Source organism: Amblyraja radiata, chromosome 33, assembly GCF_010909765.2.
Source record: "Amblyraja radiata isolate CabotCenter1 chromosome 33, sAmbRad1.1.pri, whole genome shotgun sequence".
NCBI classification, from domain to species: Eukaryota; Metazoa; Chordata; class Chondrichthyes; order Rajiformes; family Rajidae; genus Amblyraja; species Amblyraja radiata.
In genome coordinates this window covers 4,549,395-4,570,569 of record NC_045988.1, presented here as the reverse complement: position 1 = coordinate 4,570,569, position 21,175 = coordinate 4,549,395, and the positions used below count along the sequence as shown (strand labels likewise).

Sequence of the window (21,175 nt, the reverse complement as noted above, 5' to 3'; positions counted from 1 at the left end):
GTGTGTAGGGCAGTGTTAATGTGCAGGGATCGTTGGTCAGTGCGGACGCTGTGGGTTGAAGGGCCTGTTTCCACGTTGTATCTCTAAACTAAACTAAACTAAACTAAATTAAACTAAACTAAACTAAACTAAACTAAACTAAAGTGCCCCAAGAAACTTTTCGCTGGGTTATCAGACAAAGCTTCACACATAAGAATGTACCAGGGCAGGCGATCAAAAATGTTGTCAAAGTGCAATTACTATACAGCATCTTCATGAGGGGTGTAGAGTCTTGTATGGGAATTGGATGAAGTTCCACATAAACAATGGCCACTTGGTCTAAAATATGCTTTTTAAAATGATTTTATGATTGGGTTGCAATGTTTTTTTACAGAGCACAAACAGTGAGAAGAATAAAACTTGGCCTCAACGCCGCAGTTAAATCATTTTGTTTAAACCAAGATTAGCCTGAAGATTCTTGGCGAGGTTCCTGTTTGTTAAACTAATGCATGCAACCATGTACCGTACTTTGGCACGTACATAGAACATAGGACAGTTTGCACAGGAACAGGCCCTTCAGCCACAATATCTGCATCGAGCATGATGCCAAGACCATCTATTATCTGCATGCACAATCCAAATCCCTGCATTCCCTGCAAATCCATAGGCCTATCCAAAAGCCTCTTGGATATTACTATAATTTGTGGCCCGTAAGAATGCACTTTCTGCAGTAATCAACATGAAGCAAATCTCTTGCAAATGCATTTCATGCGTTTATGCCAACAATTTAGACATAGAGTCTTACAACAGGGAACAGACCCTTTGGCCCAATTTATCCACACTGACCAAGATGCCACATTTATGCTGTAGGAAGGAACTGCAGATGCTTGTTTAAACCGGATAGAGACAAAAAGCAGGAGTAACTCAGCGGGACAAGCAGCATCTCTGCAAAAAAGGAATGGGTGACGTTTCGGGTCGAGACCCTTCTAAGCTGGAGTAACTCAGAGGGACAAGCAGCATCTCTGGAAAGAAGGAATGGGTGAGGTTTCGGGTCGAGACCCTTCTAAAGTCTCGACTCGAAACGTCACCCATTCCTTCTCTCCAGAGATGTTGCCTGTCCCGCTGAGTTACTCCAGCTTTTTGTCTCCAGCTACATTTATGCTGGTCCCATTTAGTTATGTTTGGCCCAAATCCCTCAAAATCTTTCCAATCCAAATTATTTTAATTTTAGTTTTAGATATACATCACGGAAACAGGCCCTTCGGCCCATCGAGCTCGCACTGACCAGCGATCCCCGCATGTTAATACCACACTACACACAATAGAGACAATTTGACATTTATACAAAGCCAATTAACCTACAAACCTGTACGTCTTTGGATTGTGGGAGGAAACTGAAGATCTCGGAGAAAACCCACGCAGGTCACGGGGAGAGCGTACAAACTCCGTACAGACGAGCACCCGTGGTCAGGTTCGAAACCGGGTCACTGGCGCTGTGAGGCAGCGACTCTACCCCCACGCCACCATGTCGTTTGTACCTTTATTGTACCCACTTCCTCTGACACCTCGTTCCTTATACCCACCACCCTTTGCGAGAAACAACGCCCTCTGGGTTGTGGCATCAACTGTGAAGATGTCCACATTGAGAGGATCTAACTTTGACACTGCTTGCGTTACCTTAGTGACTACATTGCAGAAGTTGCTTCATTTGCTGTAAAGGGCTTTGGGGCATACTCACAGGAACATAAGAGGTGCTATCGAAATGCAAATCTTTATTTGTTTTGTTACAAGATTAAAAGCTTAGATACTTTAAGTTGAATGAAGGGATGGTATCATCAGTCTGTACTCCCTTTGGAGGCCAACTTTGCAACCTGCTGTATTTTTCGGCTAAGTAGCACTTTGCAATCTGCTTTTCTTTTCTATTTCCAGCAGCACTTGCGAGCACTAATTTTCTTCTAAATAGACTGCACACTTCAGGATGTGTTTTTCTCTACCAGACTGGAACACTTGCAATGTGACCAGAGCAAATTCAAAGCTCATCCAGGTCAGGGGCAGCAGAAATCCTCACTCTGGTGCATCAGCCCCAGCTCTGCAACCCTCCTTATCAGTCTGGCTCACCTGAATGCCCACTAACTCACGGAGATTTACGCTGGCTGCCCAGGTCCACCTTCCTCATGTTGGGTGATTCCTCCCCTACTTAGATAGAAGGTCATAAGGGATAGGAGTAGAATTAGGCCATTCAGCCCATCAAGTCTACTCCACCATTCAATCATAGCTGATCTATCTCTCCCCCCTAACCCCATTCTCCTGCCTTCTCCCCATAACCTCTGACACCCGAACTAATCAAGAATCTATCTGTGGTAGACAAAAGTGCTGGAGAAACTCAGCGGGAGCAGCAGCATCTATGGAGCGAAGGAAATAGGCAACGTTTCGGGCCGAATCCCTTCTTCAGGCCGATGTGGGGGGGGGGGGGGGGGGGGACGGGGGACGGGGAGAAGAAAGGAAAAAGGAAGAGGAGGAGCCCGAGGGCTGAGGAAGAGCTGAGAAGGGGAGGAGACAGCAAGGGCTACCGGAAATTGGAGAATTCAATGTTTATGCCGCTAGGGTGCAGACCGCTAGGGTGCAGACTGCGCAAGCGGTGAAGAAGGGTTTCGGCCCGAAACGTTGCCTATTTCCTTCGCTCCATAGATGCTGCTGCACCCGCTGAATTTCTCCAGCACTTTTGTCTACCTTCGATTTTCCAGCATCTGCAGTTCCTTCTTCAACACAAGAATCTATCTATCTCTGCCTTAAATATATTCACTGACTTGGCCTCCACAGCCTTCTGTATATGTATCCGTATATGTATATGTAACCAAGTGCTTATATCTAGTGATACTTGTACTGAACTGTGTACACAAATTAATTTCACTGTAGCTCGGTACATGTGACAATTAAAGTACCATACCATACCTACTTCAGCTCACCTGTCGCTGAAATTCTCTTCCCATCTTTGTTACTATGAGTCTCAACCACTCCAACATGCTCTCATTTAATCTCCCCCATTCTATGGTGCATACGACTGGGGTATCCCACCCCCAGGCTGGCCACACTGGGACCTTGCAAAGCTCCCAAGGATAATTGTAAGAAACAGCATGGAAATAGACCCTTTAGCCCGATGAAAGTAGACACAAAATGCTGGAGTAACTCAGCGGGACAGGCAGCATCTCTGGAGAGAAGGAATGGAGCTCCAGCATTTTGTGTCTACCTTCGATTTAAACCAGCATCCGTAGTTCTTTCCTACACACTTTAGCCCAACGGGTCCATGCCGACCATCAATCATCCATTCACACTAGTTCCACATTATCCCACTTTTGCAATTTAAGGTCTTTAAAACCAAGGGGCTGTCCCACTTGGGCGACCTAATCCACGAGTTCTGGCGAGTTTGCCCTCGACTCGTCCTTGCAGCATGGTCGACACGAGGTCGTAGGAGGTCTTCGTAACTCTCCTTCATGCTCGAGAGTGGTCTCCGCGTACTCGAGGCCTCAGCTAGGTCGCGGCGTTTTTTTCAATATGTTGAAAAATGCCCGCGAGTAAAAAAAGGTCGCCATGGAAAAAATCGATACTTTTTTTACTCGTAGGTTTAGTCGTAGTAGGTCGTAGTAGGTCGGCATGTTAGTCGTAGGCAATCGTGGGTAGTTGAAGGTAGTCGAAGGTAGTCGTAGATAGTCTTCATCATAGTTGAAGGGAGATCGGAGGGAGGTCGAAGGAGGTCGTCTTCACTCTCCACTATTCGGTGTCCAATTTTCACGAAGTTAGTCGTAGCTAGTCGAAGCTGGTCTTCAACATAGTCGATCGAGGTTGAAGGAGGTCTTCAACATGGTCAAAAGCGGTCTTCAACATGTCATTTTTTCAAACTCTTCTAAACTCGCCAATTAGGTCGCCCTAGTGGGACAGCCCCTTAATATTGTACTAATATTGTACTGAGCCTTCCAAAACTCAGCATCTGTGTTCGTTTGATGGCGCTCCTGTGCCCTGTGCTATTCTGATGATGGTGTTAAAGGAGCTGTATCAATGGAAGCAGATATTGCTGTTGTAGGGGCAAGATATGCTGCCATACTCCTTGCATTACTGTCGCCCCTAGATACATTGGATGTGCTGCTTGTCTCATTTGGAAGGAATAACAATACTGGATTCAAACTTTGTTGTTAAGGACTAAAATCTAGTAGTTATCTACAGTGTTCTCATCAATAAACCTCTCTGGAGCATTTTGTTGTCGAGTTGGGAGACGATCATTAAAAGCTGAAAATAAAAAAAAACTGCAGATGCTGGCGATCTGAGATAAAAACCGAAGGTGCGCTTTAACCCTGGCACCTTCCGTGGAAGGAGAAACTGTTAATGTTTCAGCTCAATCAGCTTTCGTCAGAGGTGGGGCTGTTCCCAAACCCGTGCTGTGATGCATCTCAATAAAATGCTTTCTATAGCGCATCTGTAGGAGTCGGTGAGAGTTCTTGGGGACATTTCAAACTTCCTAAGCCTTCGAAGGTGTTGGTGTGCTTTTATGGCCATTGCTTCAATGTGGCTAGTCCAGGACAGAACTGTGTATTTATTCCTCAGAACTTGAAGCTTTCAACCATCTCTTCTTTGGCACCCTCAATGTATATCAGAGTGTGTGCATTATTTCGCTTCCGGAAGTCAATCACAATATCCTTTGTCTTGCTGAAGAAGGGTCTCGACCCGAAACGTCACCTATTCCTTCGCTCCATAGATGCTGCCTCACCCGCTGAGTTTCTCCAGCATTTTTGTCTACCTTTAAAGGGAGTGTTATCTTGGCACTATGTTACGAAGTTCTCAATCTCCTCCTTGTACTGAAATGTTGTGAGGACCATATAATGTTTGATCTTGCAAAGGTGATTGCACGGGATATTGTGGATAGGAGGTTGCGAATCTTCTTCTTCTTGCGAATGAAACATAAATAAACCAAAGGAATAGTTAGATCTCAGGCCGGGTGTTGAGCAGCCAGTTTGTTGTCTCTGTTGGCGTCAATGTCTGCCAGGCCCTGACTGAGCTCCATTTGGTGGGTGGTAGAGCGGGCACCCAGAGATGACATGGTTGTCCTGCTCCCGCATTCACAGGCTGGGCTCTGGCGGAGCCCCCCCATCTCCGGTTGCAATGAGGATCATGTACTGTAATCAGAAGCCTTAATGCCCCTGTCCCACTTAGGAAACCTGAACGTAAACCTCTGGAGACTTTGCGCCCCACCCAAGGTTTCCGTGCAGTTCCTGGCGGTTCCCGGAGGTTTTTGTCAGTCTCCCTACCTGCTTCCACTACCTGCAACCTCCGGCAACCACCTGCAACCTCCGGGAATCACACGATCTTAAAAAACTGATCTTAATAATCTTGACCAGGTGGTTGTACAATGAATCTGATTCTCCGGCATTCTTGAGAAGAGGACTAATCCATCGGCATTAGTGTTGTGTGCCTGCAGTCCCACCCTGTGTACTTGGCCCTTAACATGCCCACTAGATAGGCCAAACATTCATTCATTTGTAAGTGGGCAATCACTGCCTTCTAAATAAAAGTTAAGGGCATGATGTGTTTTTTAGTTGAGATTAGTAATACAACATGGAAACAGGCCCATCAGCCCACCGAGTCCACACTAACCATCCATCATCCATTCTCACTCATTTTACACCATCCCACTCTCTCATCCACTCCCTACACACTAGGGACAATTTGCAGTCGCCCATTAACCTGCAAACCCGCAGGTCTTTGTGTTGTGGGAGGAAACCGGAGCCTACGCTGCCACAGGGAGAACTTGCAAATTCCACACTAACAGTGCTGGAGCCAGTACACAGTTCAGGGTCTCTGGTGCAGTGGGGAAGCACCTCTACCAGCTGCACCACCATGCCAACCTGCTGCACCACTGCACTGCCCTATTTGGTATTTCCATGAGCCATTTCATATCTTTGCAAGTACGATGTGAATTTGGATGTGTGCATGCTCACTCTGAGTTTCAGCCCCATCAGTGAGGGTGTTCCTGTCCGTGGAACTGCAGGACAGGATGGGAAATGCATTATGGAAAACCTGTTTTGCCTTCAGGATGGGCCAGAAGCATCCTGTACGTAGTCAATGTTACTTCTCCAGTGTACAGTCACTTTCAAGGTGTTGTCAATTCAACCTAACTCCCAGAGGCAGGAAATTATACAAAGTCGTGCTTCCATCGTCATTGATTATTGGTCGAATATCGCCCAGACTTGTATTGTTTTCTCTGGAATCATGAGAGGCATAGATAGGGTAGAGAGTCAGAACTTTTTTCGCAGGATGGAAAAAGCATCTACTGAAATCTAAAACCAGAGGGCATAGGTTTAAAATGAGGGAATGATTTCAAAGCGATCTGAGAGGTATGTTTCTCACACGGTGGGTGGTGGATATATGGAAGGAGCTGCCAGGGGAGGCGGGAATAATCACGCTCAATAATAATTTCAACATGTACGTGGATGGGAAAGATGTAAAGGGATGAGGGTGAAATATCGGCAAATGGGTTTAATGTGGATAGGTATCTTGGTCGGCATGGACGAATTTGGCCAAAGTACTTGTTCTAGTGCTGCCTAACTATAAATCTATAAACAAGTGGCTCAACAATTACTGCTGCTGCCTCAGTTCCAGTGAATTAGGTTCAATCCTGACCTTGTGTGTTGTCCATGTGGAGTTTGCATGTTCTCCCACTGTGGGCTTCTTCCGGCTGCTCCGGTTTTCACCCCCCACATCCCAAAGAAGAGCTAGTCGGTTAATTATTCCACAGTGACAAAAGTTGATGGTCATTTGAGACATGTAGAGTCATAAAGTCATACATACAGCGTGGAAACAGGCCCTTCAGCCCTTCTTGCCCACGGCGCCCAACATGAGACAGACTGAATTGTGGGACAACAGGGATAGAAGAAGGGGGAGTGATGGGAGCTGGCTTGGACCCAAAGGTCTGAATGGCCTTTATCTGTGTAATAGATATTCAATGTAACAACAATTTGCATTTGTAAAGTACTTTTAACATAGTAGCACTGGAGTTGACACTATTCATTTGGAACACTATATCGATGTTACACAAAAATGCTGGAGAAACTCAGCGGGTGCAGCTGCACCCGCTGAGTTTCTCCAGCATTTTTGTGCACCTTCGATTTTCCAGCATCTGCAGTTCCTTCTTAAACACTATATCGATGGTCTTGGATGGATGTAGAAAATCCCTCGGCATTATTTAATGGAATGAATACAAGGCTCCTGGCAGTGAGATGCCGTGCCAGAGTGATGTCTTTGTCTGGGGAGCAGGCAGTGTATGACTTTGATGCCATGTTACGGCATTACCACTGCGACTACTCTTCGAAACTCGCTCTCCGATGCATGAGGACCAACCTAACGTTGTGAACAGCACCATACCAACGCAGAGCTCTCTCTCTTTCAATACAGGGGCGCCGTGATCCAAAATATGACATCGACCCGCATAAGGAGATATTAGAACAAATGGCCAAAAGCTTTGTCAAAGAGGTAGGTTTTAAAGTCGTCTTAGATGAGGTGAGAAGCGACATGGTCCTAAATGATCCTAATTCCAGATCCTTAGAGTCATAGAGTCATACAGCATGGAAACAGGCCCTTCTGTCTAACTTGCCCATGCCAACCAACATGCCTCATCTACATTAGTCCCACTTGCCTGCATTTGGCCCATATCCCACTAAACATACCCTATCCATATACCCGTCCAAATGCCTCAACTACCTCCTCTGGCAGTTTGTTCCATACAACCACTTTATATAAAATGGTTGCCCCTCAGGTTACTTTTATAACTTTTCCCCTCACCCTAAACTTATGTTTGCTGGTTGTTGATTTGCCTTCTTTGGGATACAGACTCTGTGCATTTACTCTATCTATTTGACTCATGATTTTATACACTTCTATAAGATCATCCCTCATCCTCCTGTGCTCCAAGGAATAGAGTCCTAGCCTGTTCAACCTCTCCCTGCAGCTCAGGCTCTTGAAGTCTGACAACAACCAGGGGCCACACAGTTTAAGAATAAGGAGTAAGCCATTTAGAACGGAGACGAGAAAACAATTTTTCTCACAGAGAGTGGTGAGTTTGTGGAATTCTCTGCCTCAGAGGGCGGTGGAGGCAGGTTCTCTGAATGCTTTAGTCCAAGAGGTAGTCCAATAAAGCCCGATTAAAGATAGTTCAAACATGTTGAAGGAAGTAGATGGGAGGTCTATACCACACTCTAGCTGGTGAGAGGATGGTTCAGTTGCCTGATAACAGCTGAGATAAAACTAGGAAGGGCTGGAATAATTACAGCTGGATACAACTACCACAGGATATTAGTCATTCAGCCAGTCTGTGTAAAATTTAATGATTCAATGATTCAAAGATACTTTATTGTCACCTATACCTATGTACAGTGAAATATTTTGTTTTGCATACAGCCCTGTAAAATTATACCGCAGACCTCACCTGGGCAGTAAACGAGTCACCACATTTCTGGTGCCGACAAAGTTACAAAAAGTTAATCGAACAGTTTTATCTTCTGCCTGCTGCCGCACGTGGCAGCAGGCAGCCCCCCGCCCGCCTCACCCCCTTCCTACTACACCTTCTTTAACAGACCCCCTGTGGACTCATTCGAAGAGTAATGCGAATTGGTTGGATCTGACCCAGTAAATATTTCTTTGATAAATGTACAATCTTGATAGGTGAAGTTGAGCTAGAGTGCAACGTTTATTATTGCCGCCTGTACCGAGATACTTTGCAAAACTTTTGCACTGTTCCTCAGTACATGTTACAATAATAAACTGCACTAAACCACTCCAAATTGAACAGCCCTATCACCTTTCTGAGATCCTAACCCCATAACATTTCCTTCACTTCCAACAACAACTTGTATTTATCTAGTTTCTTTAACATCACAAAAATGGTCTGTTGCACTTCAGAAAAATATTATCAAACCTAACTTATTGTACTTAATATCTTCCAAAATCAATCTTTCATGTGACCCAATACATAAAGTTTAGTTTAGTTTAGTTTAGATATACAACGCAGAAACAGGCCCTTCGATCAACTGAGTCCACGCCGACCAGCGATCCCCGCACACTAACACTGTCCTATACGCACTGAGGACAATTTACAATTATACCAAGCCAACTAACTACAAACTTGTGCGTCTTTGGACTGTGAGAGGAAACCAGAGATCCTGGAGAAAACCCACGCAGGTCACGGTGAGAACATACAAACTCTGTACATACAGCACCCGTAGTCAGGATCGAACCTGGGTCCCTGGTGCTAAAGCAGCAACTCTACCGCTGCGCCACTGTGCCGCCCACGGTTGGAGTTTATTTTGTGTAATGTTAATATTTCTAACCATGTCCTCAATCTATTCTCTCTTAAATGCATTTAGAGATAAATATGTGAGATTAAAGCATTCACACTAATCCAGGAAGTGGAAGTTGAGGAATTGAGTGCCTTATCCTGAGGGAATCTAGCAACGATCCTGTGACTGCTTCACCCTGTTCGTCCTGGTGGCTGGTGTTGACACTTAGTGGATGGCCTCTCCCCAAGCCCCCGCCCATAGTCCATGGAACTCCCCTGGTGAATCCAACATTAGCCGGGCTCTGGGTTCATTTAGTTCAAGAGAGTAGAACATGAGGCAAATACCTTGCCAGCGTTCCCGGAGCATGCAAATTCTGAAGTGTGTTTGCATAAGAATTATTCCGGAGGAGGAAGGGGTAGAGTTCGCGTTATAGGGAGTGAGTAAGATGTCATTGAGGCCAACTCCTTCTGCATTTCATCTCTTGTTTCTCATTTTGTGGGGAAGTGTCTAAAATCATGAGCGGAATAGATCGGGTAGATCGCACAGAGTCTCTTGCCCAGAGTAGGGGAATTGAGGACCAGAGGACATAGCTTCAAGGTGAAGGGAAAAAGATTTAATAGGAATCTGAAGGGTAACCTTTTCACACAAAGGGTGGTTGGTGTATGGAACGAGCTGCCAGAGGAGGTAGTTGAGGCTGGGACTATCCCAACATTTAGGAAACAGTTAGACAGGTTCATGGATAGGACAAATTTGGAGGGATATGGACCAAACGCTGGCAGGTGGGACTAGTATAGCTGGGATATGTTGGCCGGTGTGGGCAAGTTGGGCCGAAGGGCCTGTTTCCACACTGTGTCACTCTATGTCTCTAAGAGTGATCATCAAGAGGAAAGTGTACAGTAAACAGCAGGACCTTTAATAAAGATTTTGGGGGTGCAAATCCATAACTCCTTGAAAGTGGCAACAGAAGAGGTCAGAGTGGTCAAAGAAATACACTGAAGATGGGCACAAAATGCTGGAGTAACTCAGCGGGTCAGGCAGCATCTCTGGAGAAAAAGAATGGGTGACGCTTTGGGTCTGAACCCTTCTTGTTTGTTGCTTGCTTGTTTGCAGGGGTCTGGGCATGGGTATAAAAATGTCTCACCATTGTAGTGAGACCAGGCAGGTTGAGCGAAATGGTTTTTGTTCACAAAACACAAACAAAAGCTCGTAATACCTCGTACCTAGTCTAGCTAACGGATACCGCTCCTGCCGATGCGTGGAGCGCTAATTACTAACTAAAAGCCCGTGAACGTGCCGCCACACCTAGTATCAGATTTGTATCAAACTTTGACAAGACCACATGGAGTATTATGCTCATTTCTGGTCACCCTACTACGGGAAGGGTGTGGAAGCTATGGAAAAAGTGCGGAAGAGATCCTAGATTGGAGTCTATCCGTTATAAGGAGATTTTGGACAAACGTGGATTGCTTTCTATGGCGTGTCAGAGGCCGAGGAGAGACTTGATGGAAGTATATCGAATTAAGAGAGGCACGGATAGTGTTGGTGGTTTTTTTCCAGGGTGCAAATGTCAAATACCAGAGCAAATAATTTTGCTGTGACTTGTCACATGTGACAATAAAGTGTTCATTCATTCATTCCGAGGTCAATAGACAATAGACAATAGACAATAGGTGCAGGAGTAGGCCATTCGGCCCTTCGAGCCAGCACCGCCATTCAATGTGATCATGGCTGATCATCCCCAATCAGTACCCCGTTCCTGCCTTCTCCCCATATCTCCTGACTCTGCTATCTTTAAGAGCCCTATCTAGCTCTCTCTTGAAAGTATCCAGAGAACCCGCCTCCACCGCCCTCTGAGGCAGAGAATTCTGCAGACTCACCACTCTCTGCGAGAAACAGTGTTTCCTCGTCTCCGTTCTAAATGGCTTATTCCTTATTCTTAAACTGTGGCCCCTGGTTCTGGACTCCCCCAACATCGGGAACATGTTTCCTGCCTCTAGCGTGTCCAAGCCCTTAACAATCTTATATGTTTCAATGAGATCACCTCTCATCCTTCTAAACTCCAGAGTGTACAAGCCCAGCTGCTCCATTCTCTCAGCATATGACAGTCCCGCCATCCTGGGAATTAACCTTGTAAACCTACGCTGGGCTCCCTCAATAGCAAGAATGTCCTTCCTCAAATTAGGGGACCAAAACTGTACACAATTTGGTCATTGGTTTAAGGTGAGAGAGGGAAAGATTAAAGGAGATGTGCGGGGGAAATTTTTACACAGAGAATGTGCTGTCAGGGTAAGTGTTGGAAGTGGATACAATGGCAATGTTTACAAAATATGTGAACTGACACAGGAACAGGCAGGGAATGGAGGGATGTGGACCATGTGCAGGTAGATGGGATGACTCTAGATTGGCACCATGATCAGTGCAGACATAGTGGGCCGAAGGGAAGCAAATCCCAGGCCTTTTATCGTGTTTGCTTGCCTTTGCTTTTTTGCAGAATGTCCATCTTTGGTCAAATGAGAACTGTCTCGTTTAAAAGAATGAGGAGTTCAGAAGTGTTGCTGAGGAGAAAATCGATGTAGTGCAAGACTCTGCCAGTTTGATGCCTTGCTCTAAGTTGTACATAGAAACATAGAAACATAGAAAATAGGTGCAGGAGGAGGCCATTTGGCCCTTCGAGCCAACACCGCCATTCATTGTGATCATGGCTGATCGTCCCCAATCAATTACCTGTGCCTGCCTTCTCCCCATATCCCTTGATTACTGATCAATTAGTTGAGGCAGGTACAGTAATAACATTTCAAAGACACTTGGACAGGTACATGGATAGGGAAGGTTTGGAGGGACATGGATCAAATGCGGGCAAGTGGGACTAGCTTGGTTGGGCCAAAGGGCTTGTTTCCATGTCCTATGACTCAATGAACTGCAAGAATATGCCACTGATTGCATTATAATATCTCATTATGTTTGCACAATAAACTTTTCATCTCCTTCCTCTTCAGACAGGAACCAACTCTTCTCAACCATCACCTTATGTCCAAATGTCTGGTAAGTGGGATTTTCTGCCATATATTTGCAAGATAAAAGAATGCAAGGATTTTTAGAATATGGTTAGGGGACTTTCTTCTTGCTTCCCTCATGAGGTTGTCTAAACCGTTACACAAACTAACAGTAACCATTCACAAAGTACAAGGCAGTGTTTAGTTTAGTTTTTAGTTTACAGCGCTGTATTTAGAGATACAGCGTGGAAACAGGCCCTTCGGCCCACCAAGTCCGTACTGAACAGTGATCCCTGCACTTTAGCACTACCCTACACAAGCGAGGGACAATTTTACAGTTACACCAATCCAATTAACCTACAAACCTGTACTTCGTTGGATAGTTCAGTTACCTGTAACAGCTTCAGTAACTTGGTCTCACCCTGACCCCCAGTGTGTCTGTGTGGAGTTTGCACGCTCTTCCTGTGACCATATGGGATTTCTTTGGGTGCTCCGGATTCCTCCCACATTCCAAAGATGTGCCGGTTGGTAGGTTAATTGGCTTTTGTAAATTGCCCCTAGCGTGTAGAATGTAAAAGTTGGATAAGATAGAACTAGTGTGAATGGGTGACCGATGGCCGGTGTAGACTCGGTGGGCCGAAGGGCCTGTTTCCGTGCTGTATCTCTAAAACTAAACTAAAACAGAATCTTGAATTCTCTACGATGCCTCAAACTAAATGTAGGAAACATAGAAACATAGAAACATAGAAAATAGGTGCAGGAGTAGGCCATTCGGCCCTTCGAGCCTGCACCGCCATTCAATATGATCATGGCTGATCATCCAACTCAGTATCCTGTACCTGCCTTCTCTCCATACTCCCTGATACCTTTAGCCACAAGGGCCACATCTAACTCCCTCTTAAATATAGCCAATGAACTGGCCTCAACTACCTTCTGTGGCAGAGAATTCCAGAGATTCACCACTCTCTGTGTGAAAAATGTTTTTCTCATCTCGGTCCTAAAGGATTTCCCCCTTATCCTTAAACTGTGACCCCTTGTTCTGGACGTCCCCAACATCGGGAATAATCTTCCTGCATCTCGCCTGTCCAACCCCTTAAGAATTTTGTAAGTTTCTATAAGATCCCCCCTCAATCTTCTAAATTCTAGCGAGCACAAGCCGAGTCCATCCAGTCTTTCTTCATATGAAAGTCCTGACATCCCAGGAATCAGTCTGGTGAACCTTCTCTGTACTCCCTCTATGGCAAGAATGTCTTTCCTCAGATTAGGAAAAACAATGATATTTGGAAATGGATTAAGTCCTTTGGTTCAATGATTTCTAAAGCCAATGATGGATTTCTATTACCAGTGATGGCCCCATAAACTGCAGCATTGTGTGATGGTAATTAATGATGAGTTTCATTGCTGGTTGTAGTGAGTGCTAACACATTTCGTATCTATTTGCATAGGTGCCCAAGTTATACCCAGCTACTATGGTGTTAGAAGACCGTATCTATCAGATTCCGACTTGCCTCATTGCCACTCATCGAAGCAGTACTCAGCGGACGTGTACTCACCTTCAATGGGCAGCAAGTCCTTTGGATGTGACGCACCGGCGATATCTGGTTACCCGCACCTCTTCGACCCCTACATTGCGGAAACGTTCGGAGATTTCCGGGCGCCGACGTTCCCATCCGGACCAAGTTCCATTTTCACGCCTCAGCCTCTGACACCCCTCATTCCTCCGTACCCCAATGAGGCATCCCATTTCCTGTTGGTACGTAATTACCCACCTTGCCTCTTATTTGCGGCTTGTGCCCCTGTCCCACTTAGGAAACCTGAACGGAAACATCTGGAGACTTTGCGCCCCACCCAAGGTTTCCGTGCGGTTCCCGGAGGTTGCAGGTGGTTGCCGGAGGTTGCAGGTAGTGGAAGCAGGTCGGTAGACTGACACAAACCTCCGGGAACCGCACGGAAACCTTGGGTGGGGCACAAAGTCTCCAGAGGTTTCCGTTCAGGTTTCCTAAGTGGGACGGGGCATAAGTAAGCGAAATGTGTAGGAAGGAACTGCAGATGCTGGTTTACACCGAAGATAGACACCAAATGCTGGAGTAACTCAGCGGGACAGGCAGCATCTCTGGAGAAAAGGAATAGGTGGCGTTTCGGGTCAAGACCCTTCTTCAAAATGAGTTAATCCACCATTTTGTGTCTATCTTCGGTCCTAGTAAGCACCTACTTTGACCAAAGGTTTTGGAATTTGTGCTTGAACTGAGTGTGAAATCTTGTAGAAGAATTCAAACCCGGGACTGCTGAGGCACGCTGTATATTTTAATGTCACCTGGGAATGTGGAGCTCGGCTTTGGTAGACTTCCTTCCCAGATATTAGCCATGATTGAATGGCAGAGTAGACCCGATGGGCCGAATGGCCAAATCCTGATCCCTTGACACTTGAGCATGTTAGATGCCCTAGAATTATGGTAAACAAATAGAACCAGGTAGTAACTCAGCGGGACAGGCAGCATCTCTGGAGAGAAGGAATGGCTGTTGATAAACAACACAAGACAATAAACTAAACTAAGCTAAGCTTTGAGGGAGCTACATTACAAGTTTTGGCCTTCGTTCGAGGCCAGATATTGTTGCCTTTCAATGAAATTCTCCATCAGAGAACACCTCTCTAGCTGCGAGACTATGCAGAACATAGAACAGTACAATCTCTCCAGATTCCTTCCATCCAGAAATGCTGCCTGTCCTGCTGAGTTACTCCAGCATTTTGTGCCTACCATAGAACAGTACAACTCTGGATAGAAGGAATGGGCGACGTTTCAGTCGGAAGAAAGGTCTCGACCCGAAACGTCACCCATTCCTTCTCCCCAGAGATGCTGCCTGTCCCGTTGAGTTACTCCAGCTTTTTGTGGTCTATCTGCGGTTTAAACCAGCATCTGCAGTTCCTTCCTACACAAAGTAATAAATGTGATAAGTGATCTTAATGCAAGATGAGTAGCTGGTTAGTGGGTTTTGTATAGATATAGCTGGCATGAAGCAACAAAATAAAAATCAGTATTACTGGTATCTGAAATCTAAAGGCTTTGCTGCCTTCCAAACAAAAATACTCCCACCAGAGAAAGTTCCTCCGACCTGTAACTGAATGGCAGCCAGAAACTCAAAGCCATTAGTTAATCTGGTTTAATAGGATTAACCCTGAGGGAGGTGAACAATGAAAATACTGTCGAGAAATGTGATGGTGATTCATTTATGCCAAGCAGAAACATAATGCAGAAGCCATAATCATTTTTTGAGAACGCAGGGGCTGTAAATCTGCAAATTTCTACTCTAATGTCTTGCTGAATATAAATTCTGCAATTGAATAAACTGCACTGTGCCAGAGTAATTGAAGTGCCGAAGAAACGTTAATGGCTCCAGGCAATATCATGAAGTGTTTTTAGATATACAGCACATCCTTCAATATATTTTAGATACTTAGAAACATGTTGGCAGGTGAATCAGGTCTGACGAGATTGGTAAATACAGTTTATAGCCTTACTTTGTACCTGTGTGTCCAAGTCACTTGTAGAGAGCGACACACCTGTTTAACGTGGTGCAGTGGCTGGGATATTCAAATACCTACCTGTACAATTTATTAATTGTCAAGAACATTCTGCACATCCTGCCCTAAGTCATCAGGTAGCCAATTATAAGAATTCTCTCATTGCCGAGTTTAGAAACCACATCAAGGGGATAATTGAGCCTTGATAATTAACAGTTGAAGCCATTACAGTTTTACAGTTACATCGAAGTTACAGGACAAAAACATCCCATTTATCTGGCTCCCCTTCACTGAACTATTGCTTAAAGACACAGGGACAGGTTGAGTAGACTGGGACTCTATTCCTTTGTAGCGCAGGAGGATGAGGGGTGATCTTATAGAAGTGTATAAAATCATGAGAGGAATAGATTGGGTAGATGCACAGAGTCTCATGTCCAGAGTAGGTGAATTGAGGACCAGAGGACTTAGGTTTAAGGTGAAGGGGGAAAGATTTAATAGGAATCTGAGGGGTAACTATTTCACACAAAGGGTGGTGGGTGTATGGAACAAGCTGCCACAGTAGTTGATAGAGGTTGGGACTATCCCAACATTTACAAAAAACAGTTAGACAGGTACATGGAGAGGACAGGTTTGGAGGGTTAGGGATCAAAGGCGGGCAGGTGGGAAATGTTAGCCGGTGTGGGCAAGTTGGGCCGAAGGGCCTGATTCCACGCTATATCACTCTATGACTCTATGACACACGGAACTGCAGATGTTGGAATCTTGCGTGGAACACAGAGTGCTGGAATAACTCAACGCGGCAGGCAGCATCTCCGGAGAACATGGATAAGGCGACATTTTGGTCACAACAGCACACTGACCTCAGTGTGGTACAGTGGTGGAGTTGCTGTCTTACAGCGCCAGAGACCCGGGTTCGATCCTGACTACATACAGAGTTTGTCAAAGACGGCAAGGGTTTTCTCTGGATGCTCAGGTTTCCTCCCACATTCCAAAGACGTGCAGGTTTGTAGGTTAATTGGCTTGGGTAAATTGCCCCCTAGCGTTATAGGATAGAACTAATGTATGGGTGGTCGATGTTGGTCGGCACCGACTCTGTGGGCCAAAGACCTGTTTCTCTAAAAAACACAACTTAAACTAAACACTATAAAGCATTCTCACTCTCACTATTGAGTCAGAAGATTGTGGGTTCAAATCCCACTCTGGAAACATAAGTACTGCAGCATTGGCAGTACTGTCTTCTGGATGAAAGCTGTTTATTGTTTCCCACAGACAACAATGTCAAGTCAAGTCAGGTTTATTCGTTACATACACATACAAGATGTCCAGTGAAATGAAAAGTGGCAATGCTTGCGGATTGTGCAAAAAAAACTACAAAACAGAATGGAACAGAATCACATTTTCACATATTACATATTTGTGGGGGGAAAAAAAAGAAAAAGAAAAAACAGCAATTTAAAAAAGACATCACACAACAGTAAATTGGAACAGTAAAATGTGCGGCACAGATCAAGTAGAAGATCCCTTTCCACTATTTAAAAGTTAGATCAATAGTCTTAAATGCCCCTGTCCCACTTAGGAAACCTGAACGGAAACCTCTGGAGACTTTGCTCCCCACCCAAGGTTTCCGGAGGTTGCAGGTGGTTGCCGGAGGTTGCAGGTAGTGGAAGCAGGTAGGGAGACTGATAAAAACCTCCGGGAACCGCACGGAAACCTTTGGTGGGGCTCAAAGTCTCCAGAGGTTTCCGTTCAGGTTTCCTAAGTGGGACAGGGGCATTAGTATCCTGGCCACCATTTTGCATTTTAATCCGTGTTATTAAAATAGATCTTGATCATATTGCTGTTTGTGGGAGACACTATTCATGAAGATAGCACAGTCAAAGCCCTTTTTCCCAACTTGGCCTCGTCAACCAAGTTGCCTCAGTGACCATGTGCCACTTGCCTGCATCTGGGCCATATCTCTCTTAACCTTTCCTATCCACGTACTCGGGATGGCGGGACATTCATGTGTTGAATGAATGGAGCGACTGGGCTTGTATACTCTGGAATTTAGGAGGATGAGAGGATATCTTCAAGTCAAGTCAAGTCAAGTCAAGAGAGTTTATTGTCATGTGTCCCAGATAGGACAATGAAATTCTTGCTTGCTGCAGCACAGAGTATTGTAGGCATAAATACAGATCAGATCAGTGTGTTCATATACCATAGAATATATATATACACACATAAATAAACAGATAAAGTGCGTTATAGTTCAGAGTTTGTTTGAAGTTGTGTTTAATAGTCTGATGGCTGTGGGGAAGGAGTTATTCCTGAACCTGGTCATTGCAGTCTTCAGGCTCCTGTACCTTCTACCTGATGGCAGCGGAGAGATGAGTGTGTGGCCAGGATGGTGTGGGTCCTTGATGATGCTGGCAGCCTTTTTGAGGCAGCAACTGTGATCGGTCCCCTCGATGGACGGGAGGTCAGAGTCGATGATGGACTGGGCAGTGTTTACAAATTTTTGCAGCCTTTTCCGCTCCTGGACGCTCAGGTTGCCGAACCAAGCCACGATGCAACCGGCCAGCATGCTCTCCACTGTGCACCTGTAGAAGATTGAGAGAGTCCTCCTTGACATACCGACTCTCCGTAATCTTCTCAGGAAGTAGAGGCGCTGATGTGCTTTCTTTATAATTGCATCAGTGTTCTGGGACCAGGAGAGATCTTCGGAAATATGCACGCCCAGGAATTTGAAGTTCTTGATCCTTTCCACCATCGACCCGTTGATATAAACGGGACTGTGGGTCCCCATCCTATCCCTTCCGAAGTCCACAATCAGTTCCTTGGTTTATCTGATGTTGAGGGCCAGGTTATTGCGCTGGCACCATATGGACAGTTGCTCAATCTCTCTTCTATACTCTGACTCGTCCCCATCAGTGATACGTCCCACAACAGTGGTGTCGTCAGCGAACTTGATGATGGAGTTCACACTGTGTCTGGCTATGCAGTCATGAGTATAGAGTGAGTACAGCAGGGGGCTGAGCATGCAGTCTTGAGGTGCTCCCGTGCAGATTGTTATCGAGGATGACACATTTCCACCAATACGGACAGACTGTGGTCTGTGAAGGAGGAAGTCGAGGATCCAATTGCAGAGGGATCCGCAGAGATCTGAGAGTTTGGTAACCAGCTTGGAGGAGATGATGGTATTAAATGCCGAGCTGTAGTCAATGAATAACAGCCTGATATATGAGTTTTTGTTGTCCAAGTGGTCCAGAGCGGAGTGGAGAGATGATGACCTTGTAAGAGGTGATGGCATTCAAGCCCCGCCACAGTTGCCGAACATCCGTCTCATCCTCCAGCTTGGAGCAGAAATCCCTTTTGGCCTTTTTGACGGCCTTACCATCTTATTGAAACATATACGATTATTAAGGGATTGGACACGCTAGAGGCAGGAAACATGTTCCCGATGTTGGGGGAGTCTAGAACCAGGGGCCACAGCTTAAGAATAACGGGTAAGCCATTTAGAATGGAGACGAGGAAACACATTTTCACCCAGAGAGTTGTGAATCTGTGGAATAGATTTTGTTGGTTAGGCTTCTGTAGATTGCCCCTAGTGTGTGTGATGCAAAAGTGGGACAACATAGAACTGAGTGATCCATGATTGGTGTGGACGTGGTGGGCTGAAGTAAGTAAGTTAATTGGCCAAGTATTCACATACAAGGAATTTGCCTTGGTGCTCCGCCCGCAAGGGCCTGTTTCTACGCTGTGTCCCTAAATAAATTTAATTTATTTTTTAAAAGCTACGTTTCAGGTCAGGACCTTTCATCAGAGAAGAGTCCCTACCCGAAATTATCCACGTTCTTCAGGGTTGCTGCCTGATCTGCTGAGTTACTCCAGCACTCTGTTCATTTCACTTGTAAACCAGCATCTGCAGTCCCTTGTGCCTAACCTGTACTAATCCCATGTTCCAGCAGTTGCTCCATAGCTTTCTACTCCTTGGTGATTCAAATGTTCTCACAGATGCCTCTTAAACAATGTGATGTCCTCAAATGTTGAAACGTTTCGTAATGCCACAGAAGGCTGTGGAGCCCAAGGCAATGGATATTTTTAAGGCAGAGAGATAGATTCTTGATTAGTACGGGTGTCCGGGGTACACGGGGAGAAGGCAGGAGAATGGGGTTGAGAGGGAAAGAAAGATCAGCCATGATTGAATGGCGGAGTAGATGATGGGCCGAATGGCCTCATTCTGCTCCTATCTCTTATGAACCTTATGAATGTATTCTTGATTTGTTCAACAGAGAGATTCGTGGGAAAGTGTGCAAGAAAACGGCAGCCAGAGTGAGACGATCTGCGACCTCCAGCAGATGCAGACGTCGCCGAATGACTGTCCATCGCAACACCACGGCAACCACGCCCTGCCTGACACTGACTCTGCCTCTCCAGCCCAGTACAAGAGCGCTGGGCGCAACAGCAACGGGCCCGGCCCCAGTTCCCAGCCCTACTCTCTGTACCCGCTGGACGAGATGCACTTCGGCCCCGGTTACCCATCCACCTCGGCGTATGGCTGCGCCCCCTTCATGACTGTAACCTCCGAGCTGGCGGCCAAGTCCCTCCATCTCACGTCCGAAGACTCGTCCGACACCCCCGCCCCATCCATGCTTGACATGTCGCCCTGGGCCAAAGAAGAAGCCGGCACCAGCTGGCCTTTGTATGAAGTCAGGCGGTCCTACTGAGGAGTCTTGGTTGCCTGCTCAATTGTAAAGCTAGTTAGATGAAGGGCTGGAGATGTCTACATCAAGTTGTAGTGGGCTTTCTGTCAGGGAGAAATCATTAAAATACGAATACACTTTTAATCTTGCATTAGGAACGGACTTGTGATTGTTGGACAAATCTGGTGCAGTCATAGAATATGAAGTAAATAGTTTAATCAGACCAAACGATGTGGCGTAAACTCATTTGAATGTTATGGGCCTTTCATGGAGTGAAGTCAATGAACACAGGTAAGTGAGCCAGGCTTGGGACGATATTTTACACAGGGACATTAGAGATTCAAGATTCAAGAGAGTTTATTGTCATGTGCCCCAGATAGGACAATGAAATTCTTGCTTTGCTTCAGCACAACAGAACATAGTAGGCATAAATAAATACAGATCCTAGAGGCTGAGAAGATGTTGGCCCTCAAGGAGAGAATGGGGGGGTTTGTAGGTATAATCTCAGGTTAAAGGGCCACTCATTACGGACAGGAGTCAGAAGATATTTCTTCTCTCAACAGGATCATGAATCTTTGGAATTGTTAATACAAGTGAGATGGGAAGACTCTCTGGGGTTGAGATATATATATATATTGAATATATTCTCTCCAGTGGATGTGTTCAAGGCTGGGATAAAGT

The 21,175-nt window shown here is 45.6% G+C and overlaps 1 protein-coding gene across 1 annotated transcript in view; it reads left to right on the top strand.

The window, feature by feature from the left end:
- The window catches only part of c33h11orf53 (chromosome 33 C11orf53 homolog), a 47,728-nt gene extending 26,798 nt beyond the window's left edge, over positions 1 to 20,930 (top strand). The window contains exons 3-5 of the mRNA XM_033049526.1: positions 12,296 to 12,341; positions 13,738 to 14,045; positions 20,084 to 20,930. Coding sequence (XP_032905417.1) covers positions 12,296 to 12,341; positions 13,738 to 14,045; positions 20,084 to 20,518 — 789 coding nt within the window. The 3' untranslated portion in view covers positions 20,519 to 20,930. The remainder of the gene's footprint in view (positions 1 to 12,295; positions 12,342 to 13,737; positions 14,046 to 20,083) is intronic.
- The last annotated feature ends 245 nt before the right edge of the window (positions 20,931 to 21,175 follow it).